The sequence below is a fragment of the Typopeltis vanoorti genome, chromosome 4 (assembly GCF_054136105.1).
Source record: "Typopeltis vanoorti isolate ZY-2024b chromosome 4, IOZ_Tvanoo_1.0, whole genome shotgun sequence".
NCBI classification, from domain to species: Eukaryota; Metazoa; Arthropoda; class Arachnida; order Uropygi; family Thelyphonidae; genus Typopeltis; species Typopeltis vanoorti.
In genome coordinates, this window is record NC_143552.1 from 10,179,404 (window position 1) to 10,197,037 (window position 17,634).

Genomic DNA, 17,634 nt, shown 5'->3' on the forward strand with positions numbered 1-17,634 from the left:
ACATCTCCTAGGAGCTGTGTGTTTTTACATTATGAGAAAATATCAAGAATAGTGAGGGAGCTTGCTCCACCTTTGCAACGAGTTGCCTTGGTGTGGCACTACCAAGTGGCCACTTATGCTTGGATCCGCTGACAGTTCGTCGGCATGAAACGCTCAGATCGTAGTTTTCGATCTTAGTTTCGCTTACTGGCTGAAAAACAATAAGGGATTTTTATCCCCCTTAACTTATCAACCTCGCCAGAAAAAAAAAAAAATAGCCGTTTGGCTTTTCATCTGAGATCTAATAATGTTGGAGTCTTGACAGGTAACAGACTGATTTGGAGGAAAATTGCAGATAAGAAGTTAGTAATGATGTAATTCTTTGTGCAGTACTATCATATCCTGTACACTATTTGAGGGTATATATATCAGGAATTGGATGATGATGATTGTAGATTTAATGCAGTTTTCATAATAAGTTTAATAATTAAAATTACATGTTTAAGCCAGTTGAAAACTTAGGATTGCTCCTAAACACAATAAGTGTGCTATTTTATATTGATTAGTAAATCCATGTGGTTAACCGAGTGGCTATGCGCTTCACAACCATATGCCTGGGAATGGAGTGTCCTGGGTTTGATTCCCATCGCCAACTTGAGGAGCTTAGGATCTTTCTTAGACATAGCTAAGTAGCGGTCTTGGGAATGGACTGCAGGGTTTTCCTCCCCAGTTTATCTGGGATTTTTCATCTCACAAGCAGGCAAACTGTCCATGGGAACTCAACGCTTGTACAGACATAGGATACACCAGGAGGCATTGGGCTAACAACTTTATTCTTGTGTACGATTGCAGTTAAGTGAATAGTAAACCCTCGACACCACAAGATAAAAGAGAGGGAAAGTAAGTAGTAAATAGAGGAACTTTATGAAAAAGCTTCAGTAATAATATATCGTCTAAAATGGAAAAAGGATATGTCTAAGTCATTACTAAAAATAATAAAATAAATGAACAGAGAAATAAATAAAATAAAGAAAAAGCAAGAATGCAATTAGTAGACATAAAAATAGTTAACCTATTTTCAAAGTCTCTGGACTGATGATAATAAAGAAGTAAAATTTTATAAAACAGAAAATGATCTAACAGAAAATATTACAATGTCAGAACTAAAAAAATAAAATGAATAATAGAAAAACAATGGGAGAAGACATAAATATGGAAGTGTACAAAAATGTACAAAAAATTCCTACTAAATGCAAGAATATTAAAAGATAAGCTAAACATTGCTAACTTCTAGAACACAATGGATTCTTAAAAGGCAGATCTTGTATAGACTCAAGTTTTACTATAAAATTGATAACTGAAAAGAGAAGCAAATTTCAAAAAGAAACATGGCTATTACGAAAAAGTCTTTGTTCTAAATGACTAAAAGTTCAAACAATTATTGTTTGAACTTTTAGTCATTGTAAATATATATGCCAAACCAGCTCTTAAAGTCTATTCAAGAAATGTGTACAGGAAATAGCACTCGAATTAGAACAAATATCAGAATGGAAAGTCATATCAATAGGAGTGCACTAGGGTTGTGCCCTATCACCACTACTATATATATCACCACCATATATATATACACCAGTGGCGGCAAAGCCCATTTCGGTTGAGTGTGCTGTCGTGGCTTATGCAACCTGCACTATAAAATTTGTCAGTTTGACTGTATGATTGCATTTTTATTGATGTATAAAAGTTTTGAGAGTGTATAGCATCAGTGCTCATCTTAATTGGTTTAATGCAATTGTAGAATAACTTTGAATACTTTAATTTATCAATTAATTGTAACTAAATCTGCACAGATTGGGAGGCTGTTTGTTTTAAAATACTGTATATTAGAAAATAATAATTAGAGTAAAATATTATATTTGGTTGGTATAATTGAATTACTCAAAGGTGTAAAATTTGGAAGAGGAGGACTAGGCTTACCTCCTTCGACTACAATACAGTTTCCCATTGTAAATATGGGCAAAAGAAAAGTTATAATTATCGAAAATTTATATATTAAGAACTTGCCTACCATGTCAGTTCACACTTCACGTATGCAAAAACAGATGAAACTCAGAAAACAAAAACAGCAACTCTTAAAAATGACAACATTTGACCAGATTGGTTGACATAATAAGAGCTGTTAACACAAATGTGATGCAATGTTTACGTGTCGAAAAGTGTCTTCTTCATGAAGTATTTGTATATTGTGTTTACTCTTAGGAATCAGGTGAAGTCTAGGAACCCCTGATACACACACACAAAGATGATCAAATTGTATTAGCTACATCAGAAGATGATTTACAGTGATCAGTAAAATCATTAAAGGAAATTTCAGAACAGTAATGTGAAACCCATTATTTTTATTTTCAAATGAGAAAACCCAATAAGAAATAAAATAGTGAAAGGTAATAAAATATTAGTACAAGTAAATACTTTCATATACCTAGGACGGGATTTATCATATGAAGATGAAAAAGACATAGACATTAAAATATGAAATTTTGTTAAAATAAATGGCATAATAATATATTTAAGCCATTCCTGGTGCAATAACATATCAGAATCAGATTATATTATGTTCTATGTAAATCATATTTAATATGTGGAAGTGAAACATGGACTATAAAATGTGGGACTTTGAAATATATGAAATTTTACAATCTCTGAATATAAAACCGATTAACTATTATATATAAGTAAACATAAACAAAAGAGGGATAGAACATCTAAATTGAATGAACAATAGCAGACTGCCAAAATACTATACAGATATAAATGGATAGAGAAGAATTGGTAGATCAGGAATGTAATATCATGAATCTTGAACATTCCACTTGGCCTAAAATCCACAATAATAGAACTTGTTCACTCAAAAACATGATGTAAGCTCCCAAATTTAGGCACATTACTCCTGACCTACTTTTTATGCATCACAGTATAAATATATCCTAATTCTATGAATACCACCTGAATCTTGCAATAACCAGATAGAATAAATAACATTAAGTAAAACTGTCTGATTAGGTGACTTAGTTCTCTACTGGAGAACTACCAGCCCTCTGACAGGAATCTAAAATAATTGCAGTTCTCAAGTCAGGGAAAGACCCCAGCTCCATTGCATAGCTTTACCCAGTTTCCCTCCTATGCTTAATCTACAAGCCCATGGAAAGGATCATAGTAAAAAGGATTTCCCCACTCATCAAGACAGCTCTCCCTATAGAGCAAGTGATCATTACGCCTGACAGAAGCTACTGTGATCAAATCTTGGCTTTAAAAAACTCAAATTGAGGCTGGCTCCAAAAAAAAATTAAAATCTGGAGCTGTCTTCATTGACCTGAAATTGGCCTATGATACAGTCTGGATCAGAGGCTTGCTCTCAAAGCTGTTTCATCATAAAATGCAAAACAACCTTGCACTTCTTAGAATCCATGGTCACCAACAGAAAAATCCAGGTCCATATTAAAGGAAGGAAAACAGACCCCCGATTCTTTCTGAATGGCTTGCCCCAGGGCTCTGTTTTGGCTCCAACTTTTTTTAACATCTGTATATCGGATATTCCCTCAACAAGATCAAGCAAATGCATGTATGCAGATGACATGGCGATACTCTACCAATAGTTTTCTTTCAATTCCCTGGAAGTTGCTTTGAACAGAGATTTGGATATTTTTGAGAAATATTTCAAGCAGTCGCACCTAAAGCCAAACCCCACCAGAACAGTGTCCACACCTTTCCATCTTAACAACAAGAGGCAAACCACCAACTTAACCTAATTTTCTGTGGCAGTCCAGTCAAGAATGATCCTCATCTGCAATATCTGGGAGTGAACCTGGATGGAAGTCTGACCTACAAAAATCATATTCGTAAAGTAAAAAACAAAATAAAAACAAGAAACGTGATCTCAAGACTAAGTGGAACTAGCTAGGATTGCAGAGCTGGGGTTCTTGGGATATTAGGTCTGCCCCTTGTTTACTCTGCTGCAGACTAATGCACACCAGATTGGGAAAGAAGTGTTCACACATTAACTCCCAACTGAGTATAACCATGCACATGATTAGCAGACTGAAATCTACCCCTCTGCCATGGCTACCAGTGCTTTCCAACATAGCCCCACCAAATATACAAAGAAGGCAGGCTTCACTAAAAGAACTGGAGAAAATTACAAATAACTCCCTATGGCCTCTCCACTCAACCCATATAAATCCCCCTAGAACCCAGCTGAAGTCAAGTTATCCATTTTGGAACATCACCAGAGCCTCCTTCTCTGGTCCAGCACCTTCAACTGACATGTGGAACCAACAATTGGCTGTGAACTTGCCAGCAAGTGCCTCTCTTCTGAAAGACCTCTGGGTCTTTCAGAAGGGATGAAGCCAGTTGCCAGCCTGACTTCATCCTTTTACTGTTAACAGAATTAGGGTAGATGTGACTATCTCCTACATAAATGGAATATGGCAGTAACAGAAGTTTGACGTGCATTCTAACTTGATTTCAACATTCAAGTTCATCCCAGAGGGTCTCTGTAGGATTGAGGTTGGGGTTTTGAGCTGGACACTCCAAATTCTGTATACCCATATTCTCAAACCATGTCAAAATGAAATGTGCTTTATGGCACAGTGCATTGTCGTAATTAAACAAGAATGAACTGTCTCTTTAAAATGGGTAAAGTGTAGGCGGTGTGGTGTTGTCTAGAATGTCCCAGTACTTCGTGGCATTCATGTTTCCACTCACAACCACCAACAGTCCGAGTCCATATCACGAGAAACATCCCAGAAAATGACACTGCCACCACAAAATTTAACAGTTGGGATGGCACGTGCTTGCAGATACTGTTCACCTGGTGTGCCACACCCAGCAATGACCATCAGATTTAAAAACAGTGTAGTGTGATTTCGTCACCCCATACCAGTCATTTCAACTGGTCTAGGGTCCATCAACAATGTTCTTTGCACCAAACGAGTTACTTACTCGCATTCATATGAGTTATTAATGGCTTGTATGCAGCAGCTTAGCCATGGAAATTTAACTTGTGCAGTTCCTTACGAATGGTCTTCGTTCACACACTTACCCTTGTTGACTCCAATTCCTTGGTGATGATTGTGCAGAGGAATGATGGCACTCACGGTTCCTCACATTTCCATTTACTAATAACATCTTGAACAGTTGACCACGGGTGTAACAATTTTTCTGCAATCACATGCATGGACAGGTTGCTGATATGGTACCCTATAATAACACCTCATTGGAGGTCAATAAGCTCAACACACATGGCCGTGTCTCAGGAGTAGATGTACGGGGTCTGAGGATTATATGTTATGAAAATTATAAGGTTCCAGCTAGAAGAATATGAATGTGACACTTGTCATTGTGGATGGTATGTGAGTAAATTATACTTGCCAAGAAATTATTTTTTGTTTAATCCTTTACTCAAGCAGATTTTGCATGCGAAGTATCTTCATGACTAGGCCACTTATATTTAGAGGCTGATGACTTCACATCATTTTCCTTAATATCTCATAATACAGAGTACACTTCCTTTTGAACGTGCATAATACCAAACATTATGGGAGCTTCACTATCCAGACTGAGCTAGTGATGCTTCCTTAATGCTTAGCATCATGACTGATTGAGGTCATACCTTATTGAGGAGATATCAATAAAGTATGATCTCAGTCAGTGTGAACCAGATCCCAAGTATAATTTACTTCATAACGAAGTGAAAAAACTTCCTGCAATTACGACTGATCTAGAGTGTTTTAATAATAAGATGAAACACTTTTTGCTACTTATTACTCATATATGGTAAATATATTACATGCATTAATTCAACTTGGGTGTTGCTCTCACTGATGATACCTCAGTGAAGGTCAAAACTAGTCATTGTAGTGCTCTCTTAATGCTTAGTGTTATGCATGTCTGAAAGGATGTGTGCTTTGAATTATGGGATGCTAAGGTAGTTGTTGATGTGAAATCATAGTGTTCTATATACAAGTAGCCTAGTTGTGAAGTTACTTTACATGAAAACTTGGCTTACACTTGGATAAAGGATTAAAAAAGAATATTTCTTGGCAAGTATAATTTACATAGTAGGCAAGTAGCAGTTGAAGATGAGATTGTTAACTAATGAGTGGCCATTTTGTTAAAAAAACTCTCAACCTGCTGTACGTAACACAGAGCTCAGTGGTACTTCTACACTGGAAGAAAGAATCTCAGGTGTATGAGAGAGGTTGGGTATACTAGAGTTGCATAAACTGAATATAAATTCAGCAATAGGGACCGATGAGCGCATATGCTAAAAAGAGTGTTCAACTGAACTAGCTGTATAATTTGAGTCTCAGAACAGGGAATTCCACAGGAATGGAAAGAATGTATGACTGACAGTACTATTGTACAATGCTGATGCAAAGAACGTGTCTGTCAATATATGGAATGGTGGTAAAGATTTTGAAAAGTTGGTAAGAGATGACATACAGAAATTAATCAACAGGGAATTTATGCTTGAACTTCTAACGGAAGGTCATGTTTGAGTAACTTGCTAACATTTTATAATAATGTGGAAATGGATGCACCATGATATTTCTGGACTTTGTTAAACTTTTGACAGAATTCAGCACCAAAGGTTGTTGCAGAAGTTGGAAGATATGGCATTGCAGTATAAACTACTTACTAGTTTGGATAAATGGATGACTGACTGGCATACCAAAAAGTGGTATATAAGTGATCTGAGTCTGTAAGATTGATTGTGATAAGTGGCACATCCTTTGGTTCAGTGTTATTTAGTTTTTACATTGATGACATTGAGAAGGATTTCACAGGATACATATGGCTATTCACTGATTCAAAGACTTGGCACATGCAGCATTTTGCATAATGTTTTGAATAAGTTGAGTGTGGGTATGTGAAAATGACCGTCGGTTCAGTTGTAGTAAATATAAAGTTACACGCTTTGGTGCAATAGACATCACGGGCAGGATTATGCTAGAAGACTGTCCAAGCTAGAGATCATAGTTCTATTAGACAGGAAGTTGAAGTTTAGTGCCATATAACGGTTGATGAATACAACTCAGAGATAATTGCAATGCTGAAATAAACATTGACTGCAAGAATAGAAAGTCATTTCTTTACAGGGTTTTTTAACGACCTCGCCTGAACTACTGTGTACAGATCTAGTCTATTGTTTCCAAAGTGTTGTAGATACAGTGGAGAGAGTGCAAAAAAGAATGTTAAAGACAACTTGGACATTGGAAGGTAGATTATTATGAAGAGAGATTGAGAACTGCAGATGCTAGTAAACAGTAGAAAGAGGAGTGATATTATAGAGACCTGCAAACTTCTGAAAGAATCATGCAGGATACCAGTAGATGACATTTTTTGTTTTATGGAGGGTGGGGCAATGATGAGAGGGTATCCATCGAAGATGAGAATGAATGCGATCAAGAAAGGGGTAAGAGCTTGTCTTTGGAGGTTGTGAGTGCAGATAGCTTGAACAATTTCAAGCAAAGGTATGGCATTGAGTGGGTGACATGCGGCCTTCCTAGATGAGTCCTTGACTTCTTAGCACGCTCTTGTAAAAAATTTTCAGTTTTGCACTTCTGACACAGCCAACTCTCAAGGGAAGGTGAAATTTCTGTTTTTGAGATTACTCTAACAAGCGTCTTTTAGCATAAACACATTATGACTGTTGCTTTTTTTTTTTGCATTCAGAAAATTGAGATTTTTCTTTCACTCATGGTGCTGCTTTACCTCTGAACTGCTATTAGTGCTATACGCACAAATCACAAATACTGCTCTCACATATGGGAAGTGCCATTAGCAGCTTCCATACAAAAAAAAAAAGGCATTTAGGTTGATTAACGATCTCTCGCTCTTTCCATTTCACTCCATGTATGCATTTAGTTTCCGCTACCTGTATTGTTTGTAAATATTTAATGTTGTAACTGTTCATCTGACCAGCATCAGTAATTTCCCCATTTACTGCAAAATATATTGAAAAATATAGAAGTGTGTAGCTGCCATCCAAACTCACAGAAAATATTTTACTTCCTCTTCTTTCATTCCTTTTAATAGTGCACTATAGAACAGTCTCCCCACTTCCCACGTGCATAGCTCTTCAAATCAGATGTACAAATTCATTCTTTAACATCTCTCTCTCTTGTATGGGATATAAAAAAAAAAAAGTGTATTGGGGTAATTTTTGTTTAATAAAGCAGTAGCTGCATCTGTTGTAGTAAACAGTGAAAAAAATTTAAAACTAATGGTGATATTTAAAGTACTTAAGATAAAAATTGCTGTTCAATTGCTATAATGTCACTTATTTTTATTATAGCAGTACTATTGCAATGTGCATTGAATTTATGATTTTCACATATTTTCCATAATTCTTATGTTACAGAAATAGCATGTGGACATACTAGAAAAATCATACATTTCCATTTCTTTATGGTGTCTAATAGCTATCCAACAATGTGGCTTGGAGAATTTTTTGTTTAACTGTGCAGTGTTTTTATGCCATCATGGTTTTTATGTTGAGAAATCATGATACTTTCATTAGTTTTTTGTATTATCCATGTAGAATTAATCCTGGTGTTATGAGGATATTTTGGGTGTCTGAGTTATAGTTTACAGAAAATAGTGTGCTTGATTAACAGTATGTATTTTGTAGAGAATAATTTAATGAAACTAAGTTAACATTTGAATTCATTTAAAAAATACCTTTTCCATTATTACTTTTGGTTATTGTATTGATGAATGTGCTTTAAATTATCATGTTTCTGGGGGGGGGGGACACTTAATGACATTTTGAGGTTTTTTTTTTTTTTTTTTTTTTTGCTATAAAAATCTTAAGTGCATACGTATAATTTTATTTGCAGGTAGTCCACCATCTAAAGTTTATGGAAATCTGAAACAAATTGCAAGTCGAGTATCAGAAAGACTGTAGCATCTTGTAATAAAATTAAATGTTTGCTTTAGTGAGTATTGCATATGAACATTCATGCGTGTGCATACATACACACGTCCCTATCCCAGTGGTGTTCAACCTTTTTTTACTGCGCGAGCTACTTTTCTATAAAAAGCTATTCGGCGATCTACTCTCTTATATATAAGTTATTTGGTAATCTACTCTCTTATATAGATCACGTTCCCCCAACCTGATATCTGATTATACACAAATAAACAACTAAAAAAATACACAAACTAAAAACTTGATTTGTGTATTTAAAAATTTATTTATTACTTTTAATTATTTTAATACAACAAAAACAAACAAACAAATATATTGGAATGAAATATGTATTTCTCTATTTTGGAAAACCAAAGTTAGAAAATACAACAGATTGATTACAAACTCACAAGTTACAGGAAATGCTGGTTGATTAAAAAAAAAAAAAAAAAGTTAATATGAAATTTGGCATTGTTTGGACCTCACAATATTTTCATAGTCAAGTTGATATGAAGAAGTGGCCAATCGCAGACAATCATCCAAATGATCATTTGTAATTTGGTTTCTTAATTGATTTTTTATGATGGTCATATTTGAAAAAACAGATTCTGACAAGTATGTCGATCCGAAACACGACAGAATTTTTTGCACAATATCAGTTAATATTGGGAATTTTTCATGTGCATACTTCCAAATGACTTCACTGTTTATTGATTTTAAATGTAAACTATTCTGAATGTTTGTTATCTCAAGTTCTACTTCAGCTTGGTTTATATCAACCAGCCCACTAATTGTATTTGAAATTTCTGTGATGTTCAAGTTGAAATGGATTATTGATAAAAGATACAATCATTTCAGTTTTATTCAAATCTTTAAATCTTGAATTTATTTCTTCCTCAACTAATTCTATTTCACGAATAAATTCTTTTAAATCATAGCGAAACATTTCCTTGGAAAAATATTGTGCAGTCATCAGAGTAGAATTTCCAGATTATCTAACTCTTATCCTTTCCTGCAATACTAGAATGTGCTTTAAGTTCATGGGTGGAATTATTTAAAAAGAAAGAATGTTAGAAAATTGAAGCTTTCATTGACTTATTAGGAATTGAATTTTGCAGTGTAAAAATTAAAGCTCATATGTTAACAAAAACAGATAGCAGAACATTAAACTACAGACACAGCACTTCATTAATGAGTCATAAATATTTCATGTCGAAATTAACAGTACATCATCAGTTTAGAATAAGGTATTTACATAGGCAGATTAACAATCACTAACCCATAACAGCGAGCGACACATGCTGGAAGTATCATGTCAAATAGGTGATTAATCTTTAGATAAACAGGCAGTCATTCTGGTTTGAATTTGATGGGTGGCAAGATGCACAGATCTTTATTAATATATCTAATTGTGAAGGTTTGTTTCCAGTAAAGATTAGTTGATGAGTTACCATAGGTTCATTGAGGAGGCAAAACCATCATGTAGCTAGTTGATCTAGAAGAAGAGTTGAAGATTAATAGTGGAAAACAAAATATTATCTTCCAGACGGTTTAACATACTTTAGATAAACTGACCAATCTGTGGAGAAAAAGTATTAATGAGCATCAATAATACATTGCGCACTTTAAACCACAAAAGTTGGGTCTTGATCAACACAGTATATTGAAACTGCACATAATACCTTCTGGAATGATGCATTTAGGTGTTTGAGCCATTATCTGCTATTCCTGACTTGTCATAATGAGAGCATGTACATTGCCTGTTTGTAGATGACAACAGTTCTCCCAGGTGGGCCAATTTACAGGCACAAGTTATATGGATGTGAAAAAGGAGAAACAATATCTTTTGGCTATAGATAAAGATTGCTGGTTTTAAATGACATCTTCATTTTCTGATATTATACCATTGTGTATTCCACATATAATAATATAGTTCAATGCACTTAATATTTGGTAATATTTGATTACCAGTTTCTGTCAACAATTTTTTTATTTGTCATTCTTCTGATATCATTAACTCTTTCAAAGCATTCTTAAATATATTTTTTTAATTGGTACTGCACAATTTCCAGTTTTTTTATGTTGGAGGTTTAATGGACTTTTTTACAGCACTCACAAAGAATTAAAATAGAATTTAATAATTCCTATATTTCGTCCTAGTCACTAGGACATCTACGGGGATTACAAAGACAATTAATGTAACATGCACACAAAAACTTACAATACTAAGCCCAACCACGTGGGTGACAATAAAGTCCTATCTAGGTGGAGCGCCCTCTAAGGGCAGTTGTAGGTGGCCTGGAATGTAAGGTGGGACCTCTGGCGATGACTGTTTCCCAAATCTTCGGAAGCTTAATGCAACCGTATTTGTTAAGATTTGGTTGGTTTTTGAGAGCTGCTGCTGCTTCTAAGAAAAGTCTCTCTTTCTTGAATTTGCTGTGGTGGAGCATGGTGGTTTTTTTCCATGATACTCTGTGGGTGGTGTCCAAAACATGGTCAGCCAAGCCTGAATGGCCATAGTTGTGTTTAACGATGTACGACTTGTGTTCCTCTAGGCGGATGGATGCTGATCTGCCTGTCTGTCCAAAGTACGCAAGCTTACAGGAACAGGGTACTTTGTAAACTCCAGGCAGAGAGAGAGGAGGGAGCTGATCTTTCGTAGAACGGATAAGGGTAGCCAGTTTGCGGTAGGGCTTATATGCTGTGTGTAGGTTATACTTTTTTAGTATCTTAGCTATTTTTTCCGAAGTGCCACGGATGTAGGGTATGGTGATGGCATTTTTAAATTCTTGTTGATGAGAGGGGCGGGGAATGGGGGAGGAATTGATTATTTTTTTGATACTGTGTTCGCTGTAGCCATTGGAGAGGAAAGTTCTGTGTATGTGGTTAAGCTCAGTAGTGAGGGTGGTTCCACTGGAACAAAGATTGTGGGCTCTCTTGGTAAGGGTTTTAATGATGCCATATTGTTGTGAGGGGTGGTGGTGGGAGAGTTTGTGAATGTATCTGCCTGTGTGTGTGGGTTTTCTGTATACAGTGAAGGCAAGTGTATCATTAGGCAGGCGCGTGACTAAGGTGTCTAGGAAGGGTAAACAATTGTTCTTTTCCTTTTCCATAGTAAACTGGAAAATCCAGTTTACTATGGAAAAGGAAAAGAACAATTGTTTACCCTTCCTAGACACCTTAGTCACGCGCCTGCCTAATGATACACTTGCCTTCACTGTATACAGAAAACCCACACACACAGGCAGATACATTCACAAACTCTCCCACCACCACCCCTCACAACAATATGGCATCATTAAAACCCTTACCAAGAGAGCCCACAATCTTTGTTCCAGTGGAACCGCCCTCACTACTGAGCTTAACCACATACACAGAACTTTCCTCTCCAATGGCTACAGCGAACACAGTATCAAAAAAATAATCAATTCCTCCCCCATTCCCCGCCCCTCTCATCAACAAGAATTTAAAAATGCCATCACCATACCCTACATCCGTGGCACTTCGGAAAAAATAGCTAAGATACTAAAAAAGTATAACCTACACACAGCATATAAGCCCTACCGCAAACTGGCTACCCTTATCCGTTCTACGAAAGATCAGCTCCCTCCTCTCTCTCTGCCTGGAGTTTACAAAGTACCCTGTTCCTGTAAGCTTGCGTACTTTGGACAGACAGGCAGATCAGCATCCATCCGCCTAGAGGAACACAAGTCGTACATCGTTAAACACAACTATGGCCATTCAGGCTTGGCTGACCATGTTTTGGACACCACCCACAGAGTATCATGGAAAAAAACCACCATGCTCCACCACAGCAAATTCAAGAAAGAGAGACTTTTCTTAGAAGCAGCAGCAGCTCTCAAAAACCAACCAAATCTTAACAAATACGGTTGCATTAAGCTTCCGAAGATTTGGGAAACAGTCATCGCCAGAGGTCCCACCTTACATTCCAGGCCACCTACAACTGCCCTTAGAGGGCGCTCCACCTAGATAGGACTTTATTGTCACCCACGTGGTTGGGCTTAGTATTGTAAGTTTTTGTGTGCATGTTACATTAATTGTCTTTGTAATCCCCGTAGATGTCCTAGTGACTAGGACGAAATATAGGAATTATTAAATTCTATTTTAATTCTTTGTGAGTGCTGTAAAAAAGTCCATTAAACCTCCAACATAATGTCCTCACAGCACTTAAGCCTCTACACAAGAATTTCCAGTTTGGTGGAGCAACACCATTGAGAATACTTGTAGAAAAAGCATAAGACAGGCAGAAACAGCATGATAATTATATATCCAGCTCTACAGATGAGAGGTCAAAAACCTGCAATACAAGAGTGCTGTGTGTGAGAGAGAGAGAGAAGTTTGGATGTAAAAAAATATACCTGTTGACGTGTTTCCTGAATAGCTGGAGATTGTAGAAGATATGATCTTCTACAATCTCCAGAGATATGAAATAGAAGAATAGCTGGAGATAATAGTAGAGTTATAAAGATAACTTATGTTCTTTTATGTAGTTATATCAGTTTCTTTAATATCACTTTTGTTCTAGGTGTTTATCAGAATTTTCCAGACCCTCCCCTTCCCATAAGAGAGTGGGAAACAAAACCCAGACATTGCAACAACACCTCTGGCCTCTAATAAGCAAGGTGGCGGTGGTGGTTCACTGTGAAGTGAAAGGATCATCTTGGAGGTGTGGTTGGCATTTTTTTTTAGCTAATTAAGGTATACCAAGTACCATTTGTGGAAATAGGCAATGTTACAGGAAGGTAAGTTGGCTTAGTCAGGAGAGGCTTTGTTGTGCGTCATTATCCTATGTGATCAAAACTGCATTAATCCATTTATATCTTGATCTGTCTCTGGGTATTTTTCCTGCTATTTTTTACTTCAAAGACCTTTGTTGCTAATTTTTTGTCTCCTATTCTAGTGATCATATCATGTTCCATTAGCTTTTCTTATACATTATTGAATATTAATTCAAATTCATTTTTAATATTTTCATTTTTAAAATGATTCTGTCGTTGTGGTCATTGTTTATACCCCTAATTTGAAGTAAAAAATTAGGGTTTAAATAGGTTTGAGCAGTCAAGTATTAATGTGGTATGTACGGATGTCAGATTAAATGGCGTCACATCATTTAATTTTAATTTAATTTAATTAAATGACGTGATGCCATTTAATTTGACATCCTCATTACTAATTAGGCTTAAATAGTTAACTCATTACCTGTTTCATGGGTTCACTATTGAGAATGCAGTTCATACCCGGTTTTCATTGTTTTATATCCTTATTATCATATGGAATTTGTTGCAGTAATTAGATTTGATTAAAGAACCTTGTAAACAAAATATCCCCTATCCAAACATGCAATTTGATATTTTTCCTTAATGCAATTTGTGGTTTTAATTAATGGTAGTGATAAGTGCTGTATAATTTCTTACTCCTATTTGGCAATTTATGTATAAATTGTGTATCATTCTGTGTAAGGTTGAATACATACAAATTCCCAATCATACAGATTGGGAATTTGAGCACTTTTCTTGACACATTGTCATAATTTTGCCACAACTTGAGATCCTTATTATGCCAGCCTCATTGATTGAGGGGGATTAGTGTAACCACTCCATTCAGCAGACAATGGGTTAAAACCCCATTTTGGCATTGGAATGTTTGTAAATGTCTAGGTGTACATGAATTTCATTCCAAGGTGACACTACAGACCTGTCTTTTGAAGGACTGAATAGCTTGAAAAATCCCCTCTTTGAACTATCAAACAAGCTTTCTGGATTATCTGACTTACATTCACCCACGGTACTAATATACTATAGTTTTGCAACCTATTTAGGGATGGGATTCACACACACAAATCCCATGATTTATCGACTATTTTCCATAAATTATTGGGTTTTGGCAACTTTCATTTATCCTAAATTAAGCACCCCAGTATTGTTCAATTAGGACATTATCAGTAGCTTGGATGGGATAAGGGCTGTGTAATCAGGAAACTGCTCCAGAGAGAGTTGATGCTGAACTTTTTCAAGCCATTTCCAGCCTCCAATAAACAAGTTGGTGGTCTGATACTGGAAAATGAAATTTGTCTATCACCTAATTGATTCACACAGTGAATCCTCTGAACCCTTAACCTATTGGTTGGAGAGTGGGTGTACTATCTGCTCAGTCAACCAGGCTTGCAGTTCCTTCGCACAATCAGACTATCTTGGATTCAATTTTAATATCATCTTTGATTCCTTTCAGGTTACTTTTTTCTCTATGCTCTAATCTTTCTAAAACATTTTACTTACCTTCATGATATTTATTTTCTTTCCAAAAACTTCCTATTACTTCTGTTTAGCTACTTTTACACAGTTTGTATTCCTTACATTTCCTGGTGGGCATATTCTACATGATATTTTTTTTTTATCATTCTGATTTCTTAGAGGGGATCTTAAGGGTCAAAGCTGTATAACTGAGAGGAGACCTCCACAAAGCCTTTAAAGGAATGCGGAGAACCGACCAGGGCTTCTGACCTAATGTCCAATCCTCACCTTCTCGTAGTGCACCCTGTTGGGTATCTACTTGGATACTGAACGAACAAGGATGGACTGGCAATTTGGGATTTAGCCGACCAAATTGTATTCTTATTGACTTAAACCAATATACAAAACGATGGTACAACATGACACAATTTCATGCCAGCTGGGAAATCGCCTAGTTTAACAAGGCCAGGAAAAAAAGGGCGAACAGCAAAATGTCAGGTACAGGAACAAATCCGAAAGCACACCCCAACTCAACATCGTCAGAGTTAAAGATCGATACTATCAACATAAGAAGCCTGAATGGCAAAGAAATGCAGCCAGCTGAGGAATTAGATAAGTACCAGATCGACATAATAGGGGTGATAAATTTAGTTTAATCCTTTATCCAAGTGTGAGCAAACAAAGTTTGTGCCTGAAATTATCTTCAGGACTGGGGTAAGGTGGTACAACACCAGGGCAACTCGTTGCAAAGGTGGAGCAAGATACCGACACTCCTATCTCAGTATCTCCTATAATGCAAAACACATCTCCTTGCGGATATGTCTAATATAACTAATCTAATGGATAAGTGGCCCATCCCTTATGCATTAAGGGATGGGCCACTACCCAGACTAGTTTCGACCTTTATTGAGGTCTCTTCAGTGGGAGCCAGGCCCGAGTGGAGATACTAGGCAGAAGCATTAGCAGGTCATCTCTACCTATAGGAGTTGCCAAATGGTGTGCCACCCTTTTTTAATAAATTACTCTGGATTTAGAGAAAGATGTTGAAAGTTTATTTTTCACTTGGTTAGAATATAATAAATTTAGTTTAATCCTTTATCCAAGTGTGAGCAACCAAAGTTTGCGTCTGAAAGTATCTTCAGGACTGGGGTAAGGTGGTGCAACACCAGGGCGACTCCTTGCAAAGGTGGAGCAAGCTACCAACACTCCTATCTCAGTATCTCCCATAATGCAAAACACATCTCCTTGCGGATATGTCTAATGTTATGCATTAAAGGAAGGGCCACTACCCAGACTAGTTTCGACCTTTATTGAGGTCTCTTCAGTGGAAGCCAGGCCCATTGAAGAGACCTCAAGGCCCACTGGAGAGGAGTTACCCTGGTGTTGCACCACCTTACCCCAGTATTGAAGATACTTTCAGGCACAAACTTTGGTTGCTCACACTTGGATAAAGGATTAAACTAAATTTATTATATTCTAACCAAGTGAAAAATAAACTTTCAACATCTTTCTCTAAATCCAGAGTAATTTATTAAAAAGGTGGCACACCATTTGGCAACTCCTATAGGTAGAGATGACCTTGCTAATGCTTCTGGCTGGTATCTCCACTTGGGCCTGGCTCCCACTGAAGAGACCTCAATAAAGGTCGAAACTAGTCTGGGTAGTGGCCCTTCCCTTAATGCATAACATTAGACATATCCATTAGACAAGGAGATGTGTTTTGCATTATGGGAGATACTGAGATAGGAGTATTGGTAGCTTGCTCCACCTTTGCAACGAGTTGCCCTGGTGTTGTACCACCTTACCCCAGTGCTGAAGATACTTTCAGGCGCAAACTTTGTTTGCTCACACTTGGATAAAGGATTAAACTAAATTTATTATACTCTAACCAAGTGAAAAATAAACTTTCAACATAATAGGGGTGACTTTAACAAAAAAGACAAAAACTGGTGACATCTTTCTGAGCAATAAAATACAAAATATTATATTCAGGCAATGACAATCAAGGAACAGAAGGAGTAGCCATAGTATCCAACACAAAATACGAGGCTAATATTTTTGAATGGCAGGCAATCTTAAGTAGAGTGATGTGGGCTAATATCAGAATGGGGAATAAGACAATGAGACATTTGTACCTATGGTCCCACAGAAGGTTCTACTAAGGTAGAAGTGGAGGAATTTTTTGATGCTTTCGAAAAAGCAACTGACACAATGAAAAAGGAAACGTTGGCCCTTGTTGGGGATCTAAATAGCAGAGTAGGAAATGATTGTCAGACTTACAAAAATATTTTGGAAAAATTTGGGGAAAAGAGCAAAGCTAATAATAATAAGAAATACCTGGATTTCTGCTCAGGACATGGACTGGTTATTACTAACACCATGTTCAACATAAAAATGTACACAAATTCACATGGAAAGAAGAAGCAAGGAATA

At 36.5% G+C, this 17,634-nt stretch overlaps 1 protein-coding gene across 1 annotated transcript in view; it reads left to right on the top strand.

Annotated features, from left to right (window-relative positions):
• l(1)G0004 (RNA-binding protein pno1) overlaps positions 1-8,982 on the top strand; it is a 148,385-nt gene extending 139,403 nt beyond the window's left edge. Inside the window, exon 8 of the mRNA XM_090390999.1 lies at positions 8,880-8,982. Within this exon, the coding sequence (XP_090247125.1) occupies positions 8,880-8,947 (68 nt within the window). The 3' untranslated portion in view covers positions 8,948-8,982. The remainder of the gene's footprint in view (positions 1-8,879) is intronic.
• Positions 8,983-17,634: the final 8,652 nt, after the last annotated feature.